At 48.9% G+C, this 16,225-nt stretch overlaps 1 protein-coding gene across 13 annotated transcripts in view; it reads left to right on the top strand.

Moving 5' to 3' along the window:
- Positions 1–16,225, top strand: part of LOC119963540 (electrogenic sodium bicarbonate cotransporter 1-like) — a 296,890-nt gene that overhangs the window by 245,000 nt on the left and 35,665 nt on the right. For all 13 annotated transcript variants that reach the window (XR_005460119.1, XR_005460120.1, XM_038792824.1 and 10 more), the window contains 2 exons: positions 11,468–11,581; positions 13,326–13,487. Coding sequence is in view for 11 of the 13 variants with exons in the window: in XM_038792824.1 (XP_038648752.1) it covers positions 11,468–11,581; positions 13,326–13,487 (276 nt within the window). In the remaining 2 variants the exon portion in view is untranslated. The remainder of the gene's footprint in view (positions 1–11,467; positions 11,582–13,325; positions 13,488–16,225) is intronic.

Below are 16,225 nucleotides of genomic sequence, written 5' to 3'. Positions count from 1 at the left end.
CCTGTTTGGGAGGGTTTCTGGGTCTGGAGGGAATTACAGAGATAGGGAGGGATTTAGGAGTTAGAGGAGGTTACAGGGAGAAAGGGGGTTGCCGAGGTTGGAAGGGGTTACAGAGATAGAGGTGTCAGGTTAGGAGGCCAGTAGCGGTTAGAGGGATTACAGGGATATGGATGATTTCCAGGGACTGAAGGAGGTTACAGGGCTAGGCTTGTAGGGGTTAGAGTAGGTGCAGGGATAGGGAGGAGTGTAGGAGTTAGAAGAGGTTACGCAGATTGGGAACGGTGTAGCACTGGAGGAGATTATAATAATAATAATTGCTTATTATTATGTGAGGTAATGCATTTTGGCAGGTCTAACATAGAGGGGAAATATACAGTAATTGGCAAAACTCTTTGGAATATATAAAATCAGAGAGATCTGGCCGTGCAGTTCCACATATCTTTGAAAGTGGCAACACAAGTGGACAACGTAGTCAAGAAAGCAGACGGAATGCTTGCCTTCATTGGACGGGGCATCGAGTATAAAAACTGGCAAGTCATGCTACAGGTGCATAGAACCTTGGTAAGGCCGCACTTGGAGTATAGCGCACAACTCTGGTCGCCACACTACCAGAAGGATGTGGAGGCTTTGGAGAGGGTGCAGAGGAGGTTTACCAGGATGTTGCCTGGTCTGGAGGGTGTTAGCTATGTGGAGAGGCTGAATAGGCACGGACTGTTTTCATTAGAAGGACGGAGGTTGAGGTGTAAACTGATAGACGTCTACAAGATTATGAGGGGCATGGATAGAGTGGTTGGGCAGGCACTCTTTCCCAGAGTGGAGGGGTCCGTCACCACGGGGCATAGGTTTAAGGTCCATGGGGCACAGTTTAGAGGAGATGTGTGAGGCAGGTTATTTACACAGAGGGTGGTGAGTGCCTGGAATGCGTTACCAGGGGAGGTTGTGGAAGCAGATACATTAACGGCGTTCAAAAGGCATCTTCACAAATATATGGATAGGATGGGTATAGAGGGATACGGCACAAGGAAGTCCTGAGGGATTTGGCCAAGGTTGGTATCATGACCGGTACAGGCTTGGAGGGCCGAAGGGCCTGTTCCTGTGCTGCATTGTTCTTTGATCTTAAAAGTGCCCACCCTAAGCCGGAGCCAGCAGCTTGCTTGATTATGAGGAGGAGCCAAGATTGATATTGTGCTGAGGTCACAGATCAAAGACTGACCTCGTTGAATATTCTATTCAGGATTGACGTACTGCGAATTCCATTGATGTGTCTCTCTGTCAGCAGTTGGTGAGAGTTAGCGGGTTTTTAGGCAGGATTAATGTGGTAATGATTTGCTTGATTGCTTTTGGAAATGAGAAGAGATATTTTGCTTTATCCGTGTGTAGGTCAAACATAATGTGGTTTATTCTGCCCTGTGGAGGGAAAAGGCCTATTCAGCTGGAATGCCTTTCCAATTCTCCGATGTTCCCTTCGAGCACTGGCTCAAGGTCCTGTGTGCTGTTCCATAACCAACACCGATAGGGGACACAGAAAGAAACAGAAGGAGCTGTCCTTTGACCTGTGGCCGGATCACACTCCTGGCGGCTGAAACATCCTCCTCAGTCTGTCCTAGACACAACCTCCAATCCCATCTTTCAGGTGCACATACATACACATACACTCATACACATCCAAACACTCCCCCTGTACATACACACACACATACACACAGTGTCCCTCTTTGTACATGCATGTGTCTCCATGAGTGTATGTGTCTGTGAGTGTGTAAGAGTGTTTGACTGTGTGTGCGCCTGTGTGTGTTTGTGTGTCTGTTTAATAATAATAATCTTGTTAGGTGAATTGGACATTCTGAATTCTCCCTCTGTGTACCTGAACAGATGCCGGAATGTGGGGACTCGGGGCTTTTCCCAGTAACTTCATTGCAGTGTTAATGTAAGCCTACTTGTGATAATAAAGATTATTATTGATTATTATTATTATTGTCACAAGTAGGCTTACATTAACACTGCAATGAAGTTACTGTGAAAAGCCCCTAGTCGTCACATTCTGGCGCATGTTCGGGTACACAGAGGGAGAATTCAGAATGTCCAATCCACCTAACAAGCCCGTCTTTCAGGACTTGTGGGGGGAAACCGGAGCACCCGGAGGAAACCCACGCAGACACGGGGTGAACATGCAGACTCCGCACAGACAGTGACCCAAGCCAGGAATCGAACCCATGTCCCTGGCGCTGTGAAGCAACAGTGATAACCATTGTGCTATCGTGCCGCCTTTTTAAATGCCCGCGTGCGTGTGTCTGTCTTTGTGTGTGTCTGTGTGTGTGTCTATGTATGTGTCTGTGTGAGTGTATGTGTTTATGTGTGTGAATGTTCATGTATGTCTGCACATGCGTATGTATTTGTGCATGTGATTGTCTTCTGAGAATGAGACAGAGAATGGAAGTTTTGAACCCTGCCAAGTTAGGGAAATGGAGGAGGATGGAACCCAAAGAACCCTACAGATTCACCATAGGAAGCATCCTATCGGGCTGCATCACAGCCTGGTATGGCAACTGCTCGGCCCAGGACCGCAAGGAACTTCAGAGAGTCGTGAATACCGCCCAGTCCATCACATGAACCTGCCTCCCATCCATTGATTCCATCTACATCTCCCGCTGCCTGGGGAAAGCGGGCAGCATAATCAAGGATCCCTCCCACCCGGCTTACTCACTCTTCCAACTTCTTCCATCGGGCAGGAGATACAGAAGTCTGAGAACACGCACAAACAGACTCAAAAACAGCTTCTTCCCCACTGTCACCAGACTCCTAAACTACCCTCTTATGGACTGACCTCATTAACATTACACCCTGTATGCTTCACCCGATGCCGGTGTTATCTAGTTACATTGTGTACCTTGTGTTGCCCTATTATGTATTTTCTTTTATTCCCTTTTCTTCCCATGTACTTAATGATCTATTCAGCTGCTCGCAGAAAAATACTTTTCACTGTACCTCGGTACACTTGACAATAAATAAAATCCAATCCAATCCAATCCAAGATACAGGAATTGGCCAGCGTGCCACCCTGGGCACTGCTCATTATGGAGGCTTGAGGCCCAGCTGTTTGTAGGCAGCAAGTTAGCCCGATTACAAACCACATGGAAGGAAGTTAACAACAACAAAAGCTGATATGTATATCGTATCTTTAGTGTACTGAAATGTCGTAAGATGCATCCCAGGAGCATTGTAAGTATGACGCTAAGTCACAGAAGGGGATATTAGGCGAAGTTGTAGTAACAGGAGTTCCAGGTGACCAGCAGTGGTTAACACCCGCAGTTTATTTAGAGGCAAAAACTATTCACAGAAGAGGGCAGCACAGTGGTGCAGTGAGTTAGCACTGCGGCCTCACAGCGCCGAGGTCCCAGGTTCAATCCCGGCTCAGGGTTGCTGTCCGTGTGGAGTTTGCACATTCCCCCCTTGCTTGCGTGGGTTTCGCTCCCACAACCCAAAGATTGGGCAGCATGGTAGCATTGTGGATAGCACAATTACTTCACAGCTCCAGGGTCCCAGTGGTGCAGTGAGTTAGCACTGCGGCCTCACAGCGCCGAGGTCCCAGGTTCGATTCCGGCTTGGGTCACTGTCTGTGCGGAGTCTGCACATCCTCCCCGTGTGTGCGTGGGTTTCCTCCCACAGTCCAAAGATGTGCAGGTTAGGTGGATTGGCCATGATAAATTGCCCTTAGTGTCCAAAATTGCCCTTAGTGTTGGGTTGGGTTATGGGGTTATGGGGATAGGGTGGAGTTGTTGACCTTGGGTAGGGTGCTCTTTCCAAGAGCCGGTGCAGACTCGATGGGCTGAATGGCCTCCTTCTGCACTGTAAATTCTATGATTCTATGATTCTATGTGCAGTGCAGGTGGATTGGCCACGCTAAATTGCCCCTTAATTGTAAAAAATTAATTGGGTACTTTAAATTTTAAAAAAAAACATACTCACAGAAAGTATAAAGGAGCTTTACACCAGCCAGCGACTCCAACTCTCCTCAAAGGGATCTGTCCTGCAGGTGTTAAAGGCCCCAGACTGCTTAAATCGCGTGCGCCTTGCCCTGATCGACAGGGTATCGCGTGGTCTGAGGTTTGCCAAGGCCTCGGCCGGGAGGTCATGTGACCCCCCCCCCCTCCCCACGTTCGCGGCAACAGAAGGCAAAGTTTTGGTCAGAGCTTTCATGACTGCGTTTGAGGAGGAAAGCGGGCTAGCAGGTTGAAGAGGTTTCGGCAGAGAATTACAGAAGCAGGGGCCTGTTTAGCAAAAGGCATTCATACCAACGATGGAGTAATGAAAATGGGGAACGCACAAGAGGCTAGAGCTGTCGAGGGTTACAGGGCTGGAGGAAAGGGCGAGGCCATGAACGGATTGGAAAAAAGGATGAGAATTTTCAGATCAAGATATTGCTTGACCGGGAGCCAGTGTGTGTCAGCGTTGACAGCGTTGACGGGGGAGTGGGACTTGCTGTGAGTTAAGACATGGGCAGCGGAGTTGTGAATCCCAACTGGATTTACCAGGCGGCCTCCAGTTTCCCAGCAAAACAGTGAGGATATCAACTGCTTAAAGGTGGGGACCTGGCAGGAGTCGGGGAGGAGGCCCCAGCTCTCCAGACAGACCGCCCCTCCCCCTCATTACCTGGGTGTAGATTCCCCCCAACCAGCACCCCCTTCCTGCCCCCACCACCATTATCAGTGGTGGCCTGGCTGTTTATCCTAGTTTGAATTATTTAAGATGTTGGTGTGAGAACAGCGTCCATGTCGAAGTGCCCTCCCGGTGCCCTGAGCTTGTAGTCCAGCCTGCGGTTTCTCTCAATCTGGAAGGCCTCTGACGGGTCCTATCACATTGAGAGACCGCCAACCACCCTTAATTGGACAGCGAACGCACCTGTCTCCAGGCCAGTTAAGGGGGCATCAAAATCTTAATGAGCTGCTGTTCGCCCACCCCCCCTCCGAGGTGGGTTTGAGACGCAGAAACAGTACAGACTCCGGTCTCCCATCCCTGAGTCCCCGCCAAACTCCAACCCCTCCCTTCCACCACTGTGATGGTGAATCAGCCCCGGGAGTGAACGCCTCTCATTCTTTGCAGCCTGCAGAATTCTCCCAGTGAATCAAAACACAGGCCCGATTGCCCCAGTAAGTGGCTCAATTTGGTTAATGCTTTGACTATGTCATCTTGGCTTGTGGTTAAGCTCAGTGCGTTACTCAGCTCCGACACCATACTCCAGCAGAGCCCCACCAGCTGCCAACTTGAGGAAAAGGCTTTGAAAGTCGGGCACGGAACTTTTAAGCGGATTGAGCACAGAGATCCATCAAAGCTTACACCCACTGCCAGGAAAGCCTTCGTACAGCTTTGTGAGGCAACCCCATTCTGTGCTCGCCAAAGTAAATGTTCGTTTGTCTGTTGCCTTATCGCTGGCGACAACCTGGGTCACTCCAACATTGTTCCCAGACTTTGTGCTTTACTTTTGGAACTTTAAAGCTGCTGTTAGTTAATTTGTTCAGGGGCATTGGCAGTGTGTGGAGGGGATTGCATTACATGGCCATGCGTGGTAGGGGAATGGGTGAGACATTGAGGCGCCACTCAGTTTCCTGCCTCGTCCCTTGACCTTAATGCCTGAGAAAAGAAGGGATGCAACCCCAATCCGATTGGACAGAGTTCTGTATTGGGAGTGCCTCGTCATAAAATGTTCTGTGCCCCCCCCCCCCGCCTCTCTTCCCCCCACCGTCAAAATTTCCCCCTCCCCCTTCTACACTCCAAACGAACAGCTTGTAATTTTCTGGCACCTTAAATCACCGAATCTTTACCGTGCAGAAGGAGGCCATTTGGCCCATCGAGTTTATACTGGCTCTATCAAAGAGCATTCTACCTAGTCCCACTCCCGTGCCTTATCGCCGTAACCTTGATTATTTTGAACGGACTCCAGGAACTTATGCTCTTCTTGTCCTTTTGCACTATTCTTATCCCAGCCCATATTTGGATGATTGAAATCCCCCATTATAATTACACTATAATTCTTGCCCCTCTCTGTAATTTCTTTGCAAATTTGTTTCTCTACCTCCTTCCACTAGTGGGTGATCTGTGTGCTTCATCCATCAATGTTATTGCACCTTTTTCATTCCTCACCTCCAGCCATAGATTCTATCAATGACTCCTCGTGAACATCCTCTCTCTCCGGTACTGTAATCAATCTTTAATCAATGCAGCCGCTCCACCACTTCTCTTCCTTTCCTGCCTCTCCCAAAACATCTTGTACCCAGGAATATTTACCACCCAGATACGCCCTTCTTTAAGCCAGGTCTCTGTTATCGCAATAATATCTGTGTTCCATTTGTCAGCATGTGCCTATAGTTCACCAATCTTATTAACCACACTCCGTCCATTCACAATTGTTCACATTAATCCTGATTTAGACTTTTTACTTTCGCCCTTACTCTGACCTCATCTAATGGCTAACTATTGCCTACTCTAGTTCTATCAAACTCTGCAAGTATTCTGTTTACCTTGATACTGCTGTCTGATGCATCCTCCTTATCAGTTTACACTTCACTACTTCCCATCACCAGTTTATCATCTCTCCACTCTGAATTTCATCTCAGGTTCCCATCCCCCTGGTAATCCAGTTTAAACCCTCCCCCACAGCACTAGCAAATCCCCCTGCCAAAGATGTTAGACCCAGTCGTGTGAGGGTGTAACCCACCCTCCTTGTACAGGTCCCACCTGCCCCAGAACAGGGCCCAATGCCTCAAATCTAAAGCCCACCCTCTTACTCAACACCTGTTGAACTGCTCAATCCTCCTATTCTTATGTACACTAGCATGTGGTACTGGGGGTCATCCTAAGATTACTGCTCATGAGGTCCTGCCTTTTAATTTGCTCCCTAACTCCCTAAGATCTACCTTCAGGACCACAACCCTTTTCCTGCCTGTATCCCCGATCCCAATGTGGACGACCTCTGGCTGCTCACCCTCCCTCTAAAAGAGTGTCCGCTTGAAAATTTCCTAAAATGCTTCCTAAGAATGTTACAGTACAAACATTTAATACAAAGCCACTTCAGTAAATATTAGGACAGGTGAACAAAAGCTTGGCCAGAAGGGTAGATTTTAAGGAGCCTCTTAAAAGAAGAGAGAAATGGAGAGATTTAGGAAGAGAATTCTTTATCTTCTCTCTGTCCTCTCCCACCTCTCTATCCTCTCTGCCTCGCTACCTCTCTATCTGCTCCATCCTCTCTATCTCTCTATCCTCTCTGCCTCGCTACCTCTCTATCTGCTCCACCCTCTCTATCTCTCTATCCTCTCTGCCTCGCTACTTCTCTATCTGCTCCATCCTCTCTATCTCTCTATCCTCTCTGCCTCGCTACCTCTCTATCTGCTCCATCCTCTCTATCTCTCTATCCTCTCTGCCTCGCTACCTCTCTCTGCTCCATCCTCTCTATCTCTTTACCTCTCTATCCTCTCTGTCCTCTCTATCTCTCTGTCCTCTCTATCTCTCTAGCCTCTCTACTTCTCTGTCTCTCTATCTGCTCCATCCTCTCTATCTCTTAACCTCTCTATCTCTCTGTCCTCGCTATCTCTCTAGCCTCTCTACTCTGTCTCTCTATCTGCTCCATCCTCTCTATCTCTTTACCTCTCTATCTCTCTGTCCACTCTATCTCTCTATCCTCTCTACCTGCTCTATCTCTCTATCCTCTCTCCCTCTTTACCCTATCTATCCACTCTACCTTTTTATCCTCTCTATCTTCTCTATTCTCCTTCAAAACCTTAAATCATTCATTAAAATCAAATGACTAAATCTATGGTCATTTGCTTGCATATCTCTTTAATTTGTTTGGTGTTAAATGTTGCTTTGTAACCCTCCTGTGAAGCACCCTGGGGCATTTTGGCACATTAAAGGCACTATATAGTTACAAGGTGTTGTTGATTCTGGGGTTATGGGCAACATGAAGGAAGTTCGTCACTGATTCCATTAGTTTCAGTGTCGCTGGTACGTTGCATTTATTCCTGGGGCACGGCATTGTTGATTGCCTGCATAAGATAGAAGAGGTTTTATGTTGTGTGAGTGTATGTGTGTTTTGTAAAAGTATTTCATTCTTTGATTCACCCCCAAAATACTCTTCTGCTTCAAGGCTAGATTTTCTGGAAAATTTGTTTTTTAATTCACTGCCTCGTTTCTCCAGAGTGGGAATCTGTCAATGCTTGCGGTTATAAATATAAAGGGAATGAGCCCTCCCCCCTCACTCTGTCCAACAGTTACTGGAGACACAGGTGAGTAAGGCACATGGGTCATGTGAAACCATTGGCCCAGAGTGGGGAATAATCAAATGAGCATGAGAAGGACAGTGATAATGAGCTAATTGCATCGAGGTCGGATCTGCCTGTAACCCGATCCTCGAATGGAAATTCCATTTACTGTCGGAGATCCGTTACACAGGTGGGAAGCTGGTATCATGGCTGATGGAGCTCCTTTACCATTCTCCTCTGTGTTACTGTGTACTTACAATGTCTGCCTCAACTTACTCCTCAATCAGGGTAGCACTGTGGCACGGTGGTTAGCACTGCTGCCTCACGACGCCGAGGTCCCAGGTTCGATCCCGGCTCCGGATCACTGTCCGTGTGGTGTTTGCACATTCTCCCCGTGTTTGCGTGGGTTTTGCCCCCACAACCCAAAGATGTGCAAGGTAGGTGGATTGGCCACGCTAAATTGCCCCTTAATTGGAAAAAAATAATTGGATACGCTAAATTTTTTTTTAAACTTACTCCTCAATCTTCTGTAACGTTAGAAGCACACTGGAGAAGGAACTGTAGAACCTTGAACAAAATCAGAAAGTGGTGTAAATGCCCGGCAGACCTAGCAGAGTCTATGCAGGATGGAATTTAATGTGGACAATGGGGGGTCTCGCCCACCAGTTGGAGAATTGTGAGCACTCCATGCTACTTCCTTCTGGGAGACCCGACTATTCCGAGGTAATCATACACTTACCTGGGTTGCGAGAGACCTCACGCTCGATTTAAGCCCACACCAGGATGAAAATCTCCGCCCCGGGACAGCTGATGGCCAATCAGAGCTCCAGTGCTCGCAGCACCACCAGCAGCGGTGGCCACTGCTGGAATTACACATGAGCCCACCTTGAGGATCGGCAGTGGAACCCCAGATAGCGTTGAGTGTGGGTAGGAAGGGGTTCACAGGGAATGGGTCGCCGGATAGGGTTAGGCGAGAAGGGGTGCCAAAAGTAAGGGCAGGGGTGCGGCCAGGGCCGCACTGTTGCCTCACAGCGTCAGGGACTTGGGTTCAATTCCGGGTGACTGGCTGGAGTCTGGACATTCTCCCCGTGTCTGCGTTGGTTTCCTCTGGTGCTCAAGTTCCCTCCTACAGTCCAGATGTGTAGGTTAGGTGGATTGGCCACGCTAAGTTGCCCCTTAATGTCCAAAGATTGTGGTGGCATAGTAGTATTGTAGTTAGGCTAATCATCCAGAGGCCCAGGGTAATGATCTGGGGACCCGCGTTCGAATCCCACCTCGGGATATCTTGCAGATTTATTAATTTGATGAAATTTAAACGCAATAAAATGTCTGGAATTAAAACGTCTGGTTCATTAATGTCCTTTAGGGAAGGAAATCTGCCGTCCTTACCCGGTCTGGCCTACATGTACCTCGGGACCCACAGCAATGTGGTTGACTCTTAAATGCCCTCTCAAGGGCAATAAATGCTGACACATCCAGCGATGCCCACATCCCATGAACAAATATTTTTTTTTATTTTTAAAATAAATTTAGATTACCCAATTATTTTTTCCAATTAAGGGGCAATTTAGCTTGGCCAATCCACCTACCCTGCACATTTTTGGGTTGTGGAGGCGAAACCCACGCAGACACGGGGAGAATGTGCAAACTCCACACGGACAGTGACCCAGGGCCGGGATCGGACCTGGGACCTCAGCGCCGCGGGGCGGTTGTGCTAACCACTAGGCCACCGTGCTGCCCACCCATGAACAAATATAAAAAAAGTTGGGGGATAGGACGGGTGTGTGGGCCGAAGTAGAGTGCCCTTTCAGCGGGTCGGTGCCGACTCGATGGGCCAAATGGCCTCCTTCTGCACTGTCGGGATTTTATGGTTCCATTCTTTGTTTTATAAATTTAGAGTACCCAATTCTTTTTTTTTCCAATTAAGGAACAATTCAGCGTGGCCAATCCACCTGACCACATCTTTTTATGGTTCTATTCTATAATTCCTGGTTCAATACCAGCAAGGGGAACATGAGGCCCCTGCTTGGCTGCTTAAAGTCATCAGCCGGCCTTCGTCAGGGAGGCCATCATCAGCTTTCCAGCCCGGGAGGGACGGGCGATAGAATCTCCACCGTACATCCTGCCCACAGCCCCACCCACCCCATCTCCCAACATACCTCCGTGGGGGGGGGGGGGGGGGGGGGGGGGGGTCGGGGGAAGGAAGCTGGGCATTAATCTCCATCCCAGTTAAAAAAACCTTTCATCAAAATATTACCTTTGCTTCCCTGTCCGCAGGTGCAGCTGAACCTGAGCACTTCACCATTCTCTTTCTTTATTTCGGATTCCTCGCATCTGCAGTATTTTGCTTTTGTAGCTCCATAACCTTCTCAAGTCGGAAAGGTTAGAAAGCCACTTTTACACCCAGTGAATTATTTCTGAAGCATAATTAACTGTTGGTGAAGCAAATGCAGCAGCCAGTTTGCGCACAGAAAGATCCCACAGAGAGTTGCAGAGTTGAATGATCTGCGTTTGGTGGGATTTGCTGACACTGCAATCTCCAGCAATGACACAGCTGGTTACACAAGACATTTGTACTCAGGACATTCCATAGCCCATTGCAGTCAATGAAGTGCTCTGGCGTTGTCGTGATGCAGGAGCAGAGCGGTCAGTTTGAACACAGCGAGTTCTCAAACCCAGAATGTGCGTTTCAGTGATATTGGCCGAGAGATTAACATTGTCCAGGGCACCAGGGTGGCCTTTGCCCTCCGCACTCTACTCTTCGCTCTTCTAGATAGGCAATGGGATGTTTTACATCTACTCAAGGGGACAGAAGAGACCTCAGTTTAACATCTTATTGCACAATTCAGTGCTCCCTTGGTAATACCCTGAGAGTTCCAGCCTGGATATGGGCTCAGGTATTTATCTCTCTGAGACTTGCAGCTGTATCTCGCCGCCAGTGTAAAGTTTGGCCGGATTTTATGGTTGGCTTAAAAGTGTGGGGCTTAATCCAAGAGCCCCAGAAATGAAGGATTGTTCTGTGGGTCCACTGAGATTTCTCTGATGCTGCCCAGCAACTCACAGATAAGTCAATCACTTTTCAGAACTTACAATTGGGAAGAGAGTTGGACATCTCAACAGCTGAATAGACCTCTGACTAGCTGGTGTTGGATTGCCTTCCGGTTTTGTGTGGGATCATTGGTCATTCATTATCCTCTTGTTTTTCACCTCCTCAGATCCGGAAGCTCATCAGTGACTTTGCCATCATCCTCGCCATCCTGATCTTCTGTGGGCTCGATGCTCTGGTTGGAGTAGATACACCAAAGCTTATTGTGCCAAGCGAGTTCAAGGTTTGTCGATCATATGATTCTTTGTTTACTCATTTCTTGCAAATGTGACATGTCTTCTCGCTCTGCACTCCATATTTTTGCCTTTGTAGTTGAGTTGAAACCCCACTCCTCCAAATCCCATCCTGCTAATTGATGAACTGCAATTATGCCCAATAGTACTTTGTATGGTGTATTAATTATGCAGCTCATAATAACAAATAATCATTTTATTGTCACAAGTAGGCTGACATTAACACAGCAGTGAAGTTACTCTGAAAATCCCCTAGTCGCCACACTCCGGCGCCTGTTCGGGTACACAGAGGGAGAATTCAAAATGTCCAATTCACCTAACACGCACGTCTTTCGGGACTTGTGGGAGGAAACCGGAGCACCCGGAGGAAACCCACGCAGACACGGGGAGAACGTGCAGACTCCACCCAGACAGTGACCCAAGCCGGGTATCGAACCTGGGACCCTGGAGCTGTGAAGCAGCAGTGCTAACCACTGTGCTACTGTGCCGCCCTCGACCGAGGCCCAGAATATAAGAGCAGGGAGGGTTTTGATGGAGGTTTATAAAACGCTCTACGCCAATTAGATTGGCCAGCAACTCTCCACGGTGGAACTTCCTTCCAAATGCAGACGGAAGTCCCACCTGCTGCCAGTCAACGCCTGTTGGGAGTCGGCGGGGGATGTGTCCTCACCACCTTTCGGGAGGCCATCCGAAAAATTCAGGCCCATGGGTGTTGTTAAGAAAACACAATTCCTCTTCCAAAGGATCCTCCTCCGTCCCTAAGGCAGCCATTGCCCCTCAAGCTTCTTGCTCTTTCTCCATCATTCCCAAAAATTCACTGCTTCTGCCATTGGCCATGGCTCTTAACCCTGAGCATTGGACCCTTACCTGTCCCTGTTAAAATGTCGTAAAAGTGGCAATTAATTTACGCATAGCAAGATGCCACAATCAGCAATGTGAGAATGAGAAAAATCATCTATTTTTTAGTGACATTGATTTTTTTTTTAAATTTAGAGTGCCCAATTCATTTTTCTCCCATCAAGGGGCAATTTAGCATGGCTAATCCACCTACCCTGCACATCTTTGGGTTGTGGGGGCGAAACCCACGCAGACACGGGGAGAATGTGCCAACTCCACACGGACAGTGACCCAGAGCCGGGATCGAACCTGGGACCTCAGCGCTATGATTTAGTGGCATAGGCAGCACGGTGGCCTAGTGGTTAGCACAACCGCCTCACGGCGCTGAGGTCCCAGGTTCGATCCCGGCTCTGGGTCACTGTCCGTGTGGAGTTTGCACGTTCTCCCCGTGTCTGCGTGGGTTTCGCCCCCACAACCCAAAAATGTGCAGGGTAGGTGGATTGGCCACGCTAAATTGCCCCTTAATTGGAAAAAATAATTGGGTAATCTAAATTTTTTTTTAAAAAATTGATTTAGTGGCATTGATTGAGGGACCAATGTTGGCCGGGGCACCTGGCAGAACTCCGCTGTTCTTCTTCAAAGAAGTGCCCTGGGATCTTTCCCATCCTTCTCTTCGCAAGAGCTACCTGCTAAAGCAGACTGACACACATTGGTTCCTGTCTAAAGAGGGTGTGGTTAAAGACATTCTGTTGACCACCATTGACCGGTGGTGGTAGCCGGTTTAAAGCTAGCGGGTTCGGCAGGAAGTGGGTTGTAGGAACAGTCCTTACCGGCGGCTGTGGTTATTGTTTTGGTTGCTTTCTGGTTCAATTTGCTGCTTTGCTGTTCTTGTTCTAGCCGACCAGTCCAAACCGAGGCTGGATTGTGCCTCCATTTGGGGGTAACCCATGGTGGGTGTGTCTGGCCGCTGGGCTCCCCGCCTTGCTCATCACCATCCTGATCTTCATGGACCAGCAGGTCACCGCGGTGATTGTCAACAGGAAGGAGCACAAGTTGAAGGTCAGCGATGTTGGAAATGTGCTGTGAAATGAAATGAAAATCGCCTATTGTCACGAGTAGGCTTCAATGAAGTTACTGTGAAAAGCCCCTAGTCGCCACATTCAGGCGCCTGTTCGGGGAGGCTGGTACGGGAATCGAACCGTGCTGCTGGCCTGCCTTGGTCTGCTTTAAAAGCCACCGATTTAGCCCAGTGAGCTAAAGCCGAGTGTGCTGTTGAGTCACACACGGTAGAATGAGGACGTTTGGCCCATCATACCCATGCTGTCCCTTTGGAACAGCTGTCCAGTTATTCCCACTCCCCTTGCTCTATCTCCCATAAGCGTGCAAATTTTAAATTTTAAAATATTTATTTAATTCCCTTTTGAAAGTAATTATTCAATCTGCTTCCGCCGCCCTTTCTGGCTGCGCCTTCCCAATCACAGCAACTCACTGTGCAAAAAACATTCTACTCACTCTCCCTCAATGCTTTTGCCAATTCCCTTCAATCTGAATCCTCTTTACTGGCCCTCCTTCTAGTGGAAACAATTTATCTTCATTTCCGCTAACAAAGCCTGTTATAATTTTGAACGCCTCCATTTAATCTCCCCTTAACCTTCTCTGCTCTAAGGAGAGCAACCGCACCTTCTCTAGTCTCTCCACCTGCCTGGAAGCCATTTGAGTAAATCTGGTCCCATTTGAGTAAATCTCCTCGGGACTCTCCACTCACCCTGTGTTTGGAGTGTAGAAGCTCCAAGTGTTGGGACCCCTCGCCCAGTAGGATGAGATTAGAGACCTTCCCTTTCAGGGTCTGCATATTCAGTGCTAAACAGTCAGCAACAGTGAGACACATTGACCTCAGCTAATGCTCATTGTGTCCTCCTGCTTCTAGTCCAACAGCGCAAACGTGTAAAAATTACCCTTCCAGTTTCCTCTAAGGGGTGCTCTTTTGATTTGTCCCTTATTTTGTTTAATTTAGTTCAATTGGTTCAACCAAAATAGTATGAACATGACTCAGGCGTACAGCCGTGTGCTATTTTCCTGCTCACTCAGTCACCAGCCTTGGAGAGATTGCAGGGAACAGCTATGAGTGTCTGGTGAGAAGAGATTTGAGTTTGGAGAAAAGACCGTGGAGATGTAGGGCGCGATTCTCCGCCCCCCACGCTGGGTGGGAGAATAGCGGGAGGGCCTCCCGACATTTTTCACGCCATCCCGCTATTCTCCCCCTCCCACGCCCGACCCACGCCACGAATCGCCGAACGGCCGGGCCTTCACGCCCGTTTCAACACGGCAGCAAATACACCTGGTCGCTGCCGTCGTGAAACGGGCACCAGATGCCCGTTTGGGGCATCTGGGGGCCCGATTGGCACGGCAGTACCACGGCCATGCCAAGGGGGACATAGGCCTGTGATCGGTGCCCACGGATCGCAGGCCGTGCATCCATAACGGACGCACTCTTTTCCCTCTGCCGCCCCGCAAGATCAAGCCCCACGTCTTGCGGGGCGGCTGAGGGAAAAGACGCCAACCTGCGCATGCGCGGCCGCGTCAGCCGGCGTGACGCTTGGCGTGCGGCCTTGACAACCGTCGTCAAGGCCGCGCCGCCGTGACGTACGGGGCCGCACTCCTAGCCCCGCCCGGGGGGGGGGAGAGTCGGCCCCGGAAGTGGGCGTGAAGGCTGCCGTGGGTCACGGCCTGTCCCACGGCAACCTTTACGATTCTCCGCATTTGCGGACAATCTCGCCCGTAAACTTTTCCACCTTGGAAGTAGGTGAATGAGAAGTGGCTTTGTAGAGGGATATGAGAAAGTAATTGATGATGGGAAAGCAGTAAACATGGAACACTACTTCAAATGCATCTATCGGCTGACCATGTTTTCTTATTGGTGACATCCTTCTTCCTGTTGGAAGGAACACCAACAGGTGGTCACGGTGACACTGGACATGTCTCAATGGTGGATGGAAGACATGACTCTTACTGAAGTGAAGGAATCTATAGATGCTCACACCACAATCATTGCACCTTCCCGCCTTCAAAACAAAGAAATTAAAAATACGATATCAGTTGTCAGACAAAAATGATAAATTGCCCTTAGTGACCAAAAAGGTTAGGAGGGGTTATTGGGTTCTGGGGATAGGGTGGAAGTGAGGGCTTGGGTGGGTTCGGGGCAGACTCGATGGGCCGAATGGCCTCCTTCTGCACTGAAGGTTCTATGTTCACACCAGGGAGTTCTTCATGTGAAGGTTCTGAAGTAGGTGGGGAGCTGGAGGCTGTGTTGAAGGGGAGCAGGGACCAGGTTTGTTCCAGAGATGGAAACGTTCTTCCTCATCTGTACCTAATGAAACACGTGTTGTTCAGGGATGAGGAAACTTTCTCTCTGAAGGCCACAAACACAAACCAAGTACACGGAGCCTAGCAACGTGACGGGGGAGGGTGATAGTAATTCTGCCCGACAATTAAATGGCCGTGAGAAGGACTATTTGGTGGATTATCTTTGTCGCACGGTGGCAGACCATAATCCAGTTCATTTTGTTTCCTTGAGTGACATATCTCTGGAAGATTGACATTAAAGCCAGTCTTGGCAGTCAGCATCTGTTTCGTGTGACTCCCGTCAGTGGAGCCAAATCTCTGAGTCTGTCACTGCAAATCTCAAGGATGGTTTGGCACAGCCCTGGGAATGCGAGGAGTTCATGGGAAATGGAAGAGAACAAAGTATTCTGCTTAAGCAGGATGATGGAAAGTCTTGTTTGAATTCACTGACAGAC

The sequence above is a fragment of the Scyliorhinus canicula genome, chromosome 3 (genome assembly GCF_902713615.1).
Source record: "Scyliorhinus canicula chromosome 3, sScyCan1.1, whole genome shotgun sequence".
In the NCBI taxonomy this organism is placed as follows: domain Eukaryota; kingdom Metazoa; phylum Chordata; class Chondrichthyes; order Carcharhiniformes; family Scyliorhinidae; genus Scyliorhinus; species Scyliorhinus canicula.
The sequence above is the reverse complement of the archived record's forward strand: the minus strand, read 5'-3'. Positions and strand labels throughout refer to the sequence as shown.